General features: G+C 40.7%; 1 protein-coding gene across 11 annotated transcripts in view; it reads right to left on the minus strand.

Annotated features, from left to right (window-relative positions):
- The window catches only part of MAP4K4 (mitogen-activated protein kinase kinase kinase kinase 4), a 237996-nt gene that overhangs the window by 59478 nt on the left and 161443 nt on the right, over nt 1-17075 (minus strand). For all 11 annotated transcript variants that reach the window (XM_039531327.1, XM_039531333.1, XM_039531317.1 and 8 more), the window contains exons 9-12: nt 12726-12804; nt 10093-10268; nt 9677-9749; nt 8464-8674 (exon numbers count right to left, since the gene is read on the minus strand). In XM_039531327.1, the coding sequence (XP_039387261.1) occupies nt 8464-8674; nt 9677-9749; nt 10093-10268; nt 12726-12804 (539 nt within the window). The remainder of the gene's footprint in view (nt 1-8463; nt 8675-9676; nt 9750-10092; nt 10269-12725; nt 12805-17075) is intronic.

A 17075-nucleotide genomic window follows, 5' to 3' on the forward strand; every position in this document is an offset into this window, starting at 1 on the left:
ACCTGTGATGGAGTTCACATGGCCATGGCTATAGGTGCTCTCTCTGCAATTGTGCACACTGAAGCACTAAAGGCCATGCTTCACTCCCGTCCCTTCCTGCACCTGCTGCTTGCTTTACTAAGTACACACACAACTTGACTGCTCATTGTACAGTAAGTAAAAATGCAACTGCTTTTTTCTTCCCCCTGGAATCAACACACTTTGCCACGGGTGTAGAGGAGAGTGGTTGAGAGGAAGGTGACTAATGCAGTTTAAGGCTCAGAAATACATAGCTAATGCTCTACACTTCCAGTGCTTCTTGACTAGTAGCGCTTTTGGAAGCTATGCAGCTTTCTTAGACATATTTGTTCACATATACCCACACCACATCTATTGGCAACATTCCTGCTTTTCTTTAGAGTTACCTGGGATTCACCACCACCTTCCTTCTCTTCTAATTTCATTAGACATAATTATGCTCTTTCCTCCAGTATGTATTCTAGATGTCTCTACACACACAACCTTTCCATTTTTCCCTCTAAGTAGGCACCTAGATTTCTGTGATTTAAACAACTTCTCTTCAATGAGTAGAGATACAAAAATAGCAAAGACAGCTCAGGAAAACAGTGGAGTTCTTGGGTTTTACTACTTGTTTTTAAAGCACATTAAAAAGGGTTAAGTGGGCTCTTTTGTTTCAGAATCTACAAATCTCTTGTCAAACAAATTCTGTATTTAAGTGAAAACATTCAGGTGCCTCTTGGCTAATCAAGTTTCACGGGCTCTAAGTTATGAAGCAGAACAACTTGATTGTCCAGAGAATGCAAGAGGCAACAAACTGTGCTTAGTTAAGATGCATGTTTATTAGCTCTAACTCTTCTTATACACAATTGCTCTAACACTTCTTAAACATAATTTTTTCTAAGAAATTAATTCTAGGCTTAAGAAAATTTCTTGACTCCCAAAAAGCAAAGGCAAAAATACTTTCTGGACACAAATAGTCATCATAGATCAGGGGTAGGCAACCTTTCAGAAGTGGTGTGCCAAGTCTTCATTTATTCAGTCTAATGTAAGGTTTTGCGTGCCAGTAATACATTTTAACATTTTTTAAAGGTTTCTTTCTATAAGTCTATAATATATAACTAAACTATTGTTGTATGTAAAGTAAATAAGGTTTTTAAAATGTTTAAAAAGCTTCATTTAAAATTAAATTAAAATGCAGAGCCCCCCAGACCGGTGGCCAGGACCCAGGCAGTGAGAGTGCCACTGAAAATCAGCTTGTGTGCCGCCTTCGGCACGCATGCCATAGGTTGCCTACCCCTGTCATAGATCAACAATTCTTTCTATTTATTGCTGCGGGGCCAGAAATAAACAAACTACGCTGGTTTGTTGCAGTATCTATAGCCCTGTCAGGTCATGATAACAGATCTTAAAATTATATTATTCGGATTGCTTTCTTGCTATCCTCCTTTCCCATTCCAACTCGAGCTGTTCTCAAAATACTGACAGCTAAAAATCAAGTCAGAGATAGAGACCTATACTTGCTCTACCTAAAAGAAATACTTTATACCATCTATCAATTTATATAAATCCTTAATATGCAATTCAGTGGCTCATGAGACACTCAGCTGCTTAGTTAGTGTCACTAATAAGCTTGGAGAAAGAAAGATAGATAATGAGAATAATGCAGTTCTAAGGTCCATCTTCATGTCATACCAGAGCTAGAAATGGAATTGGTATACCATTGGGAAGACGAGAATCCCAGCACGTGTTTCTCATCTTCATGGTTTACAAGATATTCCACCTTCAATCTGACACCAGTTTCTGTCTAACAGTATTTACTGACACGATACAGGACATATTGCAAATCTTGGACCAGTTCTTTCATTCCTTGGAAGATGGACACAGTTTGGGTCATTTTAATGAGATGAATCTATCATTTCTTGAAGCTATGGAGAGGTTTTCAGCATAAATAGAAACACCTGATAAGATAGCAACAAACAAACAAAAACAACAAAGGAGTTCAAAATTGACTGGAAGAGTGTAGCACTCTGTACCTCAGAGCAGCAGCCTGGAACCCCCATATTCAACAATGTCATATAATGATATGTTTTGTACAAAGTATTCCTTGTGAGGTATCATTTTAAAAGTCTTGATCTGTTGAACATTAATATCCTCTTGGATTGTATGTGCTATCATTGTACGTGAAGTTATGGAAGTTTTCCTGTGTGTGTGTTATTGAAATATGTTGTAAGGTTGGGAGACGCCCATAGCCAACCTTTCAGGTACAACAGTAGAGTAGCCAGATTCACACTGCTTGACCCATATCATAGCTAAAGATCTTTCCAGCAAGCTGGTAGAAACAATAAAAGCAGGGGAAGTGACATCATGACCTGGCCTCACCCCCCCACAACTCAACACCTGATAACAGGTCTGGAGGACAAAGACTTTGAATTGGGGAGAGTGGTTCTGGGCTGGAAGACAGTTCCAGCTTGTGTATTAAAGCTCTGCGAACTGTTTCTACCATCTGTCAGGGTGAGTCAGTGCTTGATTCAAATCCTGTTTAGTTTATAGAACTCAGATTGTGAATTTACTTTTATTTCTCAGGTGACCAACTTTGATCTCTACGCTTACTACTTAGATTGCTTTTAAGTGATTATTTCTGTAGTTAATAAATCTGTTTTATATTTTACCTAAAACAGTGTGCTTTGGTTGAAGTGCTTGTGAAATCTCAGCTCACTTTACAAAGGCTAGTGTGTGTCCTTTCCACATCGAGAGAGGGGCGGACTGGGTAATGAACTTACACTGGTCAGGCTTCTGACGAGGGCAAGATGGTACAGTTCTGGGTTGCAAGGCTGGAGAGCTGGGGGGGAACTGATTGGAGCCTCTCTCTTGTTGGCTGGCAAAGCATTCGCGTAACTCAAATGGATGTGCCCCTGCCTGTGGAGGTCTGTGTAAGTGCAGTACCTGTCAGAGGTTTGTAGCGTGGCAACAGCATCACGGGGTGGGAAGGATACCCCAAAGTTGGTGGGACAGAGGGTTCAGTGGTCCCACAGTCCAGGTTGCACCCCGGGGGTCCCATCACAAGGAACATGCCAGTTTCCCATACCATGATGTAAATAAAAGAATAAAATTCTATTTAAAAAAAAAAAATCTTGAGTTTCAACATCCACAGTGCATGTTTACCACCCACTAGAAGATAAAGAAATACAAACCTCTGCCACCAGTCTGCACTTAAAGCAAATCTCTGAAGCACAGCCATGCTGTTGTCTGTGTGCCAAAGCGCACAAAGGGATGGAGTTTCTCTACACCAGTTCTACCTTCCTGTTAGCACCACTTTAGCTGACTTGCTAAATGAATGGAAGTCTAGGCACCTGGCACTGCTTACCAAAAACACCACCTTCCCAAGGTCCACCGAGTATCCAGAGCCCACCTTATAAGACTTCCCTTTCTTTGAATATGGCCTGTGAAAACCAAGCCACTGAAGCAGCAAACACTAAATACACAGAATTATTTTCAACCAGTGAGGAGAGGAGAGATGTATTGTGATAAAAATAAAGTTGGCTCTGAGAGAGGTTTTCGACATGAGTAATGATCCTACTAGCAAGCTAAAGATTTCCTTACTTTTAAAGCAAGACGATCCACCTGACCTCCCACTGTGCACTTGTGCTTTTTAACCTAAGATCACCTCGCTGGCTAGTTTTAAAAAACTTTTTTTGAGGAGTGACAGGGTATGTTCACAATAGCTTGCCCTAGGAAAGTTCGCTCATGATAGATTTTTTTGGTCTAAGATATAAACTGTAAATGCTGCTTATGTAATTTCCTTCTTGATTTTAAAAATAAGTGCATTAGTTACTACACCTCTAATTACATGTCACAAAAAATACACAACATTTGGTATATAGCCTGGTTCCTGTACATACTGAGCTAGCTAGGTGGCATAGGCTGTTGCACTGTGGCTACAAGACAGTCTTTCAGATCTTCTTTAGCTGGATGAGAGATATGGTAGCCTAGGACCAACCTCAAGTGATGCTGAATGTAGATTAGCAGATTATTTTCAGACAACTAGCCACTAAAGAAAAGGCAAGCTACAGAGTGCTGAAAGTAAATTTCTAAGAGACGCAGATAGAGCAATGATAAAACTGCTAGGATCCTGATAACTGTCCTCCTAATGTCACCCATAATACATTCTAACTCAGGTCTCATAATGGTTCATGATTTTATAGGTCTGAGCTCACAGACTATGCTGTGTATCGTGATTTACCAGAAGGGGGCAATGCAGCTACACATGCAAACTGCTAGTTTGCATATAAAAACAAATACAGTACCCTAGCTCACACAAGAAATCACGAATGATGAATGCATAGATTAGAATATAAAACCACCTCTATATAGCTGTCTTATAACCACATAAAGGTAGATATATACATGCATTAATGTTGGTGACCGAATACTTGAAGGTGGGGCGAGGACAATAAAATAATCATATTAGACACGAGTCCAGAGTGTAACCAACCCAAAATGTGGACAATTCAAATGAAGTGGAGCCTGGATGGAAACCATTCCTCTTTTAGTGTTGTAAAACAAAGCCCTGGCAAAATCACCCTCCACCTCAGTTGTGCCCAGCTTAATTGGAACCAATTATATCAGAACCCTCTGAACTGTGGAGGTTATTTTTATTATTTGTATTACTGTAGCACTTAGGAGATCTAGTCATGGAGGCTCAGGTACAATTGGACTTGCATCGCAACTAGTTCTCATTTTGCAAAATCAAAACTAGACTCAGTTTTGGCAAGCACTAATTCTGATGATACTTCATTCCCTTTAAGCCCAGGATTGCTTTTTTCCATTTTGTTGAAGAGAAAATCTCAGATGCAGGCACATTTAAAGTCTAGGACAGCTCAGATTTCTTTTTTTAAACACCTAAGTCTTAAGTGTCATACAAGTGATAGTTATATAAAAGCATACGTCTAACCAAAAACTTGCAAAGCTTCAGATAATCTTCTACACTTCAGCAATGTATAATTTCCTGCTTCTAAGTAATGCAGAAATTATAAGGTCTCTGAAACAATTGTTTTCAGTAGTCACTTATATGCCTTTTAAAAGGCAATCTTCTCTCTAATACTGCTAAGAATAATGCACTTTTGGCATGAGTCCTAAACACTGTTCTTGTGGCAGTCTCAGTCAAAACTGTCTAGGATCTGTGCCAGAATTGTAAGAACAAGTGCTCAATTTTAATTTAAGAAAGGGGAAAAAAAAAAAAAGACATGTCGGCAACATGTCCAGGGAGACTACCTATGGTCTAAAAAGTTCCTCTAATTCTCACAAGTGAATGTCAAACACAAATGCAAAAAAATTGCAACTTCCATCACTCCAACCAAAAGCAGCACCAGAAACCCAAACCGAAAAAGCTGGGGATTTGAAAGCAACACTATTCTTAACTCATGTTATTAAGCTCTTCTTTCTTCATAACACAGAGTAAGTTAAGAACAAAGGTTCATCCTTTTGGTTTCTTGGCTTTCATCACTCTGTGCCACAATATGAATGTTATCTAAGAATGTTTCTTCCCCTCACCCTCTTTAAGAAAGTTTGTTCTGGCTAAAGTTTTCCTAAGAATCTCTCAGATGGATGGATGCTTCTCCAAGAATAGAAGAGCCAAACAAAAAAAGTTCAAAAGAACTACATATGCTTGTAAGCATTTTAGTAAGCATTGTAATCGATCAGTTTGAAGTCTTTTTTGCAGTAGCAAATTATTCAAAATTGCTCTGATTTTTTAACAAAGGGTGAAAGAATACATTTAAGCAAAAGAAAACATGATTTTATAAACTAAAAGAAAAGCTATCCAACATGCTTATGCTGGAATAAACTGAAGAGTCAAGTGAAGGATAGGCTATCTAAAGACAGAAAACTAATCATATCTCCACACAGATCCATCCTTGAAGGAGGTAGGTTTATATATATCAAATATCGTGGTTTGGTTTTTTTTAATACATAAGAACATTCACTTACAGGGCCTTTTTGAAGAGAGAGTGGGATTGACCTAAATGCAACTTCCACCTGATTTAGCATTTTCTTTTTTTTAAGTTTTGCACATATTTACACATACCCTCTAACACCTAAATAACTCCTTCAACTAAACTTTAAGACTCTTTCTAGCAAACAGACACATTGTTCTGTTTCTGTTATTTGCAGCATTTTTCCTTTTGTATTGAGAGCAATTTCAAATTAAAAAGGTCATATTGATTAAATGGGTTACGCCACTTAGTTATTAAAAAAAAATGCCTGGAACTAGAGTTTTCAGATGTTTAAAAGAAAAAAAAAGTTTTACTTTTGTATTAAGTGGGATTTCAGATTAACATAATCATGCAGGGGACTAACAAATCATTAGATTAGGGTCACCCCAAAGTTTTAATTCAAATCCTGACTCAAGTAAAAACTAAGCATCTCATTTTAGCTTTCCCCAGTCTCCTTTATGACCAAATAATAAAATTGCTGCACAACTGACAGTCTCTTTAAGACAGGCCAAGACCTGGAATTACAATGATATTTATCTTGGCAGTTTGAGGAGGGTGGGGGGAGACAGAAGAGAAAAGAAGCTTTCATAGCCCCTTCCTGCTGAATATGTGTGGCTGGATCCTTGCTATCAGTTCCTCCTTATAAAAGCAGTAAATTTACTCACACATTTGAAGGGGGTTGGGAAAAACGTCTTAAGGTAACCTGCAAAACTTTTTTAAATTTTATGTTACACTATTTATTGGGTTAATACATAATGCAAATCTTAAAGTTATGAATTGTAAATGTATGTGTAAACTTGATGTACTATGTGGAGCTAATCTGGTCTTTGTTGCATCGTTAAAGATTATCAGTGCTTGGAAAACTAGATAGCTTTGATGAAGAACTACATGCCAAATGAACAGCTGTAACAGCAAATCAAACAAGGATCATTTGAGGACAATTGGAATTTGACCCTGTACTTCCTGAAGAGCCAAATGATTGGTTTCACTTCATCTCCCCAGACTCAGTTTTGGTCTGCCAAATTTTTTAGAAAACTTTCCATCCATCAGGTCCTAAAGAACCTTTTATTTACTCACTAGCTGTTGTGCTAGTAAGTAACATTTAAATAAAGAATGTTTAGAAACAAAATAATTAAGATGTACAAGGGACAAGGTGATGTACAAAAAACTTTTGAGAAACAAAATCCAAACAAACTATGTAAGCAAACAATTAGTATATCCCAAAGAGTAAATATGCAAAAATGTACCTGGGGTTTTGTTAAAAAATTCAGATGGATATAGATACAAAAATGTATTCAAATGGCATGTCTCCTACAAGACAAATGGGAAAAAATCCAGTATACGATGTATGATTTGCTACCTATGACATTTCTAAAACGAATAATGGGTATTCTATACCATATACCTTTATGCTACTACACATAGAATTGTAGGCCTGGAAGGGACCTCAAGAAGCCCTCAAGTCCAGCCTCCCGCATTGAGGCAGGACCAAGTGAACCTACACCATTGGCAACAGGTATTTGTCCAACCTGTTCTAAAAACCTCCAATGATGGTGATTCCACAACCTCTCTTGGAAACCTACTCCAGAGTTTAACTATTCTTAAAGTGTTTCTAATACCTAACCTAAATCTCCCTTGCTGCAGATTAAGCTCATTACTTCTTGTTTTATCTTCAGTGGACACGGAGAACAATTGATTACAGTCCTCTGCAAAACAGCCCTTAACATACAAGACTGTTAAAAAGGTGCCCTCCCTCTCAGGACTAAACATGCCCAATTTTGTTTAACTTTTCTTCATAGGTAGATTTTCAAAATCTTTCATCATTTTTGTTGCTCTCCTCTGGACTTTCTCCACAATTTGTCCAGAACTGGACACACTACTCCAACAGAGGGGCTCACCAGTACCAACTAGAGTAGGACAATTACTTCCTGTATCTTACACAAGTCTGCCCTGCATCAAAAAGAGGTTGCCATCCACCACGCCTTAGTGCCAAATGCCGATGTTTAAGAAAGCTCTAAAAGAAAAGAACTCGGATACATACCATGGACAGATATTTCTAAAAGCCATCTTAGTGGCATGATCTGGTTTAAGCAAGCTGTACACTGATAACTAAACATAAAAGTCTTCCCATCTGTACAGCTACACCAAAAGTCTCTAGGCCAATGACCTAGTATTTTGAATAGCAATAGATATATACATACATAATTATCTCCATTCAAAATACAAGGCAATGCATTTAGGCTTTTGGAATCAATTACCTCCTGGGAGCTGCAGGGTGTTCAGTACTTTTGGAAATCAGACTACCACATCTACACATGGATGTAAGAGCCTTACTTTAGGATCCTGGTTTTGAAAATCTTAGTTAATGGATATATATTGTTCTTGCACAATATACAGGGAATATTTCTTAAGCTCTTGGGACAATAAGCATAACAGGAGCTCTGCCACCTTAGCTCCAGTCTTCTATTTCTACCTCTTCTAGCCGCCTCCTTTGCTCTTTCTGCTGCTCTATGCGTTTCTGTCTCTCTGCCAACAGCTGCCTCTTGTACTCCTCTTGCTCTCGGAGCTGCTGTTCCTGTAGCAGCTGCTGTCTCCGAAGGGCCTCTGAACGTTCCTTGTTTTCCTGCTGCAGTCTCAGGAAATCACGTCGGAGGGTAGATTCTCCAGGCACATTGACAATCGAACTGCAAAAGCAGAAAGTTAAGCCTCCCATGCCACAGAGCCTAAAGAGCCATTAAATACCTTCTCCAAAGCTTATCCAGTACGCGCGCACACGCACACACACACAAACAATTAGTTTAAATTTTAATCTCTTGCCTTTCAAAATAAACATACTGGATGCATATCAAACAGGTACTCTCTCTGGAAGATGTCAAACCAGGTCAGGCAAAGAAAGAGCCAACCCAAACTTTTTCCCAGTCCTTGAACCGAGCCTACATCCTCTCTTTAAACTCTGAGAGAGGTCTGATTAGAACCCTAGCTACCTGTGTACTTTGCCCCAGACACACACACTAAGTCTCACACACCCACCACCTCTACAGTAGTGATTCTCAACCGGGGGGGACGCACAGGTCTTCCCGGGGATACATCAACTTATCTAGATATTTGTCTAGTTTTACAAGAGGCTACATAAAAAGCACTAGCAAAGTCAGTACAAACTAAAATTTCATACAATTGCTTGTTTATATTGCTCTATATACTATACACTGAAATGTAAGTGCAATATTTATATTCCAATTGATTTATTTTGTATTTATGTGGTAAAAATGAGAAAGTAAGCAATTTTTCAGTAACAGTGTACTATGGCACTTTTGTATTTTTATGTCTGATTTTGTCAGCAAGTAGTTTTTAAGTGAGGTGAACCATGGGGGTACGCAAGACAAATCAGACTGCTGAAAAGGGTACAGTAGCCTGGAAAGGTTGAGAGCCACTGGTCTACAGGGTATCAAGTCCCTCTATCGTGTATCCAAGTTTAGAGTGGACGGGATGGGGACCTCAAAAAAGTTCAGAGGTCTGAGCGAATGTTCAAACCTTTTGAGGTTCATGTCTCGTTAATGTCTGTGATTAATTATATTTAGTAACAGGTGTAAAGGCTTATGAAAAGGAAGTATACTCCAGATTTGTCAAGGCAGGTTATAAAATTATTTATCTAGATCTTTTAATAGCCTCCCATCAGCAACTATTACCTTGGCTCTCCTTCTTGTTCAGGCACTTCCTCCTCCTCTTCCTCACTTCCGCTATATTCATATTCTGTCTCGTCTAGCAAGAAAGAGGAAACAATATTCCATGTGGCTCTTTCAATTTTTTTTATCTTAAAATACTTAGCTCCTGCTACAGGGCCTCAGCAATCCAGTTCTGACCATCTTAAATGATCAGATTTATATACAACATTTTGGAACCATTCAAATGTCATCTCATCCCAGAGACAGAAGGAGACCTTCATTTGGATGTGAGCTTCAGTTTAATCCACAGGCTTTGTATACAATGATAACTATATGGTCTTAGATTTTTTTGTAAAATCAGAAGTTGGTAGAATATCAAATAATCAGTTTTTAAAAATATATACAAGTAAGCACAGGCTTAATTTTAAAAGTCTGCATACCTTTCTCTCCTCTCTTCTTCCTGGTCCTGTCTATGTGGTCCTTAAGCTGGATTCGGACTTGCCTTTCATTTGGCTGATCGCGTATAAAAGGATGTTTTAAAAGCTGCTCGGTGGAGGGTCTCTGCATATAGTTCTTCACTAAACAACCTTCTATAAAACTAAAGAACTTTTTTGACCTGAGGAAAAAAAGAAGTGTAAAGCTAAGACTCAAATAATCCATTTTTCAGTTTTTCCTCATTAGTCCAAAAACCTTCAGTTCTCTCCCTCAAAACAGCATGCTTCTGTCTAGCAGCATAAATGGTATCTTAAATAGATGTCCTCAAAAGAGCCACAAAAATGCTACTAAGACAATTTGGGAACTCTTCCATTATTGCAAGTAATACCAACCTGTTTTTATATGCACTTGGCTTAGTGGGATAGGTCTGTAGGAACTGAAGAACATTTTGGTTTTTTAACTGAATAACTATGCATTTTTTAAATAACATTTTCTCAATACTTAATGCCTTATAATTTGTTCAATCGGGACACACAGGACCAAATTAATCCCTGATTTAACTACTGGAGTTTAGTGATGGAATTCAATTCACTTCTGTATAATGGATACAGGGATGAGGAATACATGTTTGGTAAATGAGAACGTTATATTGCTAAAGTAGTAACTACTCCATGATACTCCTGGGGGAGTTCTGCGCTACTGCACAATGCAGAATTTTGCAGAAGTTAACATTGTGTGTGCAGAATTTCCTTTTCCCGCACAAAAATGGGCTGCAGTACTGCTAGCCATCACTAGGGGCCACTGGACTCGACAGATCCCAGCTTACATATAGAAGACACTGCTGGAAGGAGGGAGAAGGAACTAGAGGGTTCCTGGCAGCTGCAATTCCCAGCATGCCCTGAGGAAAGGCGAGGGTGGCACATAGAAACTCCATGCAAACCCGGGACCAAGCATCAGGCTGTTTCTCCCTCTGGATCCCTGGACTCAGGAGGGCGAGGGGGACAGATGTCGGGGCAAGGGGGGCCCGCAGCTGGGTTCTGGGGGGGAGGGATTGGGTGTCTAGCCCCCCAGCTGGGCTCGGGAAATGGGCGGAGGGGGGAGAGAATGGGCAGAGAAGCAGGAACTACGTTGTCATATCGGCTTCTTTAACTCTCTAATCCTGGGGGAATTTTTGCGTGTGTCTGTATTGTTATAGACATACTTGCTGACAGGTATTTTGAAATAAACCAAAATAATTGAAACTGGCAATTATGCAGTGTTATTTTGACAAATGAAATTTGCAGAATTCTAAAATATTGTGCACAGAATTTTTAATTTTTTGCTGCAGAATGCCCCCAGGAGTACATGAGACATGCTTAAAGAGACACTTTCAGGATAATTTTCTCCTTACCTCCGTTTCTAATAAAACTTGAGAAACAGAGTGAAAATAATGCTTAAAATTGTATTTTTCATCACTTATCCTGTTTACTTTTTGCCCTTCATTCACCTCGCTAAGTAAAAACACTATCAGTACCACTGCTGTTTTTAGCCAGTTTAACATTCTGATTCTTATGCACTAGCAAAATGCTGCAATGTTGTGGTCATAAACACTACAGATAATGCTTACATTTAAAACAAGCATTTCTTCATCCTTTTTCAAAACTCTATGAATAGGTATGACTTCATAAACTCCATGTTTTATAAAAAATTATTTAAAATAAACACACTCACACAGATGCTCCAATAGTAATTACTGTATGAGAAAGTCATTCCAGCATTCCAAACAATGATCCAGTGCACCAAGTCAACAGAGTTAATTATGTTATTTATAGATCGGTGTAACTGGTCACACCACTTTACTAATTTATTTTTTTGACAGGTCTCTACCATTCAACCTCATAGTCATACAATTTCCATTCACTGAGGGCATATTTCTTGTATGAAACACACACACACACACACACACACACACACACACACTTTTCCTTCACTTAAGAAGAAAGCACAGTGAAGCATTACTTTTCTTAATGCTGAGGCTTTCATTGACAATTTTAAGGTTATGTTCAACCTACATAAACCCTCATTCTAGTGAAAATTATTGCTTCATACAAATCAGTTGTGTCTAATAATGGGGAGGAAAATCCCATATTGTTAAGGGATTATTCCCAGCTGGCAAGAGGAACAATTTCAATCGTTTGCAATAATTATAGTAAAAGCCTTCATTAATTTTAATAGTTCCTTTCAACTCAGCATCTAGAAGTCAATGGCGCTGTCCTGTTTCTTTATAATACTGTATCTTAGAAAAGATATTGCATATTAGGAATGCAGCAGAAGTCTAGTCTTTGAGCTGTGGTATAATTTGTCACCTTAATATGATGCTGCTCTGTCAACAGAACAGCTCATTTTTTGTCTCATGATTCAAAAGACAAAATTTTGCTGAAAAAAAAAAGAGCTACAAAATAATCAATGCACATCTCATTTTGTGCTTTGATTTAATAGTGCAGAAGATAATAAAAGATTGATTTTAGCCAGCCTAAATTATTTTACAGTTCATGGAAATGGTAACAAAAAAGCATCCCATGAAATAAAAGATAAGAAAGTGCTATGTTGTAAAGGAAACATGAAACAGACTACAGAAAACACAGTAGCTTATATATACCATTTCTTGGATTTTAGCCGTGGAGGAGGGTTTCTGGGTATAAGAAACAGCGCCCTCATTGGATGCATGTCACAGAGGGCTGGAAAAAAATAAAATTTTGTTCAGTTGTTTTTCCACTTCTCATGATTCTGCATTTTCACTGTCTTCACTTCAGAATTATTTCATTTTCATAGACATTTCCCCACCATCAACCCCTACACGTGATGGACACGGGAATGACATTAAGCAGAATTAAACTGAAATGCAAAAGTTAATACAAAAGTTCTGCCCCTAACTCTGAGTTCAATGCAGCCAAATATAAAGGCCTAGATGATCCCCTCAGATCCAAACATGATGGGGACCCTCTGTGCAGAGATCTCCATCTCCCTCATGGAAAGGAGAGTCAGCCTCCTCTGCAGCACCGTCCCCACACTGTTCTCCAAACACAAGGGCTCTCTGTAGTGTCAGGATCCATAAAGGTGGCAGGGGTAGAGACATAGCAGGTTGGGGGCCAAAATGAGGCCAGGAGCAAGGGGGCCCCGTGGCAAAGGAGGACATCCTGTTATCTCAACTTCAGCTCAACATCACTGCCAATGAGTGAAGGGGAAAAGGAGGTGCTGAAGGCTAGAGATGGTAGGGGGCAAAGGACTCTGTGCAGATGGCCCTAATCTCCCATGCTTGGCAATGGCTCTCTAAAACTATCCTGCAGGGAGTGCAAACCTAAAGGAATGACCAGAGAGGATACCGGTGAGGGGTTCATTATGACTCATTTCCTCCCCCAACAGACCCCATTGTGAGTTCTTCTGTAAGAGGGGCCAATCTGAACCCAACCGTTTAGCATGAAGTAATATCAATTACCAAGTCCAATCAGGTGAAATGCACACACAGGCTTACAGAGCCCAGTGACAGAGATTTAATTAAAACAAGAGGAGGTTGCTTACTTGTAACTGGAGATATATGGTTCCTATCTGTATTCCACTGTATTCCATCATGCATCCAGACCCAGAGATTTTGAAAGTAGTAATGTCTGTTGGTCCACCCGTGTGCCCTTGGCTCACCTCATGGTTTCATCCAAGGTGATAAAAGGTGGGGTGGACCGACCATGTCTCCAGTTCCTTCTCCCCCACAAATCCAATGGTTCCGCAGCAGAGGGGAAGGAGGCCAGGAAGTGGAATAGAGATAGGGACCACACATCTTGAAGAGACTCCAATTACAGGTAAGTAACCTCCTCTTCTTCTTCGTGTGATAGCCCCTATTTGTATTCCACTGAGGGCGATTAACAAGCAGTATTGACATCAGAAGAGGGTGTGAGGATGAGGATGGAACAGCTGAGTGGAGGACAGCCATGCCAAATAAGGCGTCCATAGCAGAGTCTTGCACCCAAGCGTAATGCGTACAGAAGGTATGTACTGAACTCCACATGGCCACCCTATGTATGTCCTGAACCAGCACATCTGAGCGGGTGGCCGTGGTCAAAGCCTGGGCTCTCATGGAAGGGGCCCTCACCCCGGGGGGAGGAGGCAATCCTGACAGCTGATAGCACAGTGGAATGCACCCCAAAATTAATTTAGATATTCTCTGTGTGGAGATTGGCTGTTCCTTAACTCTCTGAACTATAGTAATAAACAATCTAGGAGATTTCCTGATCGTTCTTGTCCTCTGCAGGTAGAAGGCCAAGGCCCGATGGATGTTGAAGGTATGAAGTTGTGGTTCCTTTTCTGAGGCATAAGGCTTCAGAAAGAGAGCAGTAAGTGGATGGGCTGGTTGAGATGAAACTTGGATATGACCTTTGACAGAAATTTGGGATGTAGGTTCAGATACACTTTATCCTAATGGAAAGTGGTGAAAGGAGGGTCTGCCATTATGGCCCCATGCTCACCTACCCTTCTTGCCGAAGAGACAGCTGCAAGGAAGGCAACTTTCATGGAAAGGAGGGACATGGAACATGAAGCCAGCAGCTCAAAGGGCTGTTTCATTAGTGCCAACAGAACGAGGTTAAGGTCCCACTAGGGAGCAATAGGCTGTAGGGTGCGATGGTTGCGATGAGGCCTTTCTGAAACCTAGCAGTCAACGGGTGTGTAAATACAAAGGGTCCCTCCATGGCAGGGTGGAAGGCACTAACTGCCGCTAGATGTATCGTGAGGGAGAGATGCAAAGCCTTCAAGGGCAGGAGGTAATCCAAAAATAGGGGAATCAGCACCTCTTCTGGGGAAAGCCCCTTCTGCTGGGCCCAGGGGGTGAAGTGGTTCCACTTGGCCTGGTAGGAACACCTAGTGGACTATTTCCTGCTGCTCAAGGGGATGTTTTGCACCTCTCATGAGCACACCTGTTCTAGATTAGATGCCCATCTAAATACCACACCCTGAGGTGAAGCATCCGTGTATCTGATCCTGTTGTGGTGTTGCCTCAATAGCTTGGAGAAAGTGGGGACCAGCTGACATGTGGAGTAGGTTGGGAAACCAGAACTGTCTGGGCCAGCATGGGAAAATCAAGATGACCGTTGCTCTGACCTGTCTGATCTTGTGGAGTACTCGTGGCAGGAGTTGTAGAGGGGAGAAGGCATAGTTAATCTGGTCCGACCAGCAGAGTATGAGCGCATCATCTTGAGAGAAGGGACCACTACCCCCCTGGAGCAGTAAGTGCTGCATTTGTTGTTGACTGCAGAGTTGAAGAGGTCCCTGGTCAGAATCCCCTATTGGTCGAAGATATTGCATACTATGGTGTCATGGAGTTCCCACAAATTGTCTGCTGAGGGAGAATCTGCAATCATATTCTGAGTCCCTGGGAGGTAGGCTGCAGATAATAGGATCTGGTGGGTGATGCACCAATTCCAGAGGTTGATCACCTCCATACAGAGAGAAGTTGATTTTGTGCTCCCTTGTTTGTTGATGTGGTAAAAAGTGGTAGTGGTGTCCGACATGGTAAGAATACAATGGGGATGGATGGATGGGAGAAATACTTGGCATGCCTTCCTTACAGGCCGGCGTTCTGGAATATTGATGTGCATCCTGGATTCCCAAGGGGTCCCACGTTCTCTGTGTCATGTGATCTGTGTGCACTCCCCATCCTATGAGGGATGCGTCTGTGATGATCGCTCTGTCCAGAGAAGATGGGAGAAAGAGGACCCCCACACAAACCTGTCGCGGGTCCATCTGACACTGAAGGGAAGAGAGTACCACATGCTTCCTTACCTCTCAGCTAGACCCTGGCGCATGGTCCATAGCGGTGGTACCACCAGTGCTGACTTCAGATTCCGTAGCTGGAGGCGCACTCCTGGCAGCCTCAGGCCGATGTACAGTGGAGGCTACCCAGACAGGGTCTGAATGAGGTTTCATGGCGACTTCTATGAGGGGCTTCCGGAGGCAGAGAGCCCAACCTTCTCAGGTATGGCTGGGGAAGCACTGGCAGATACTGTACCTGGATGCAATGTGAGCTTCTCCCAAGCAGTAGAGGCAATGTTGATGTTTGTCGCAGACCGAGTAGGAATGCAGGCAGGAGGCACAGATTTTAAAGACTGAGGTTTTCAGCATAGTCCAGTACCCACATGTAGGTATGGGTGGGAGGGTCCACGCGGAACAAAACTCCCCAGAAAGAACCCTAATTCTACTCCTAAAACTAACAAACTACTAAAAACTAATACAAAAACAATAGAAACAGTAAACTACTCTAAAAACTATGTTCAATTGTATATTTTTAAGGCGTGTCACATGCAAGAGGACACTAATAATTCCAACCCAGACCATGCAGCAGTAAGAAGAAACTGGGGACGTGATCCGTCTGCCCCTCCCTTTGTCACGTCAGACAAAACCATGAGGTGAGCCAAGGGCATATGCACGGACCAACAGAAGCTGGTACTACCAAAACCTCTGGCTCCAGACACAATGCACATGTATAAACCCTCAGTGGAATACAATAGGGACTAGCACTGGATGAAGAGCAAAAAAAATGCACATGATCTGAACCAAAAAGTGGTTTAAGAAACCTAAAGAACTACGGTTACATGCAAACTAATAGCGAAATAGTGGTTCTAATGCTGTTAGCTTTGTGCTAGTTGATTCATCCTGAGAGAAGCCTCTGTAGATTTGGACCCGTGCAAATGTGCAATTATGAGAAAAACCCATCCAATCTCTTAAAACATGAATGTGATAAGAACATTCAGCTGTACGTTAGATTTAAAAATCAGAGTTGTAAGCATGGGCTACAATGAAGCTACCATTTTGAGGCTAGACAAAAGTCAACACCCCTGAATGTCTGAATGGGGTGGTAGGAAAAAAGACAATTTGCAGTTTTACAAATAAAATAGTTACTTAAAAAAAAATTGATAAGCAATTTTTCTTTTTTTGTAATTCAGTTCTTGTGTTTTGCTCCCCT

The sequence above is a fragment of the Mauremys reevesii genome, linkage group 1, assembly GCF_016161935.1.
Source record: "Mauremys reevesii isolate NIE-2019 linkage group 1, ASM1616193v1, whole genome shotgun sequence".
Classification (NCBI taxonomy): Eukaryota; Metazoa; Chordata; order Testudines; family Geoemydidae; genus Mauremys; species Mauremys reevesii.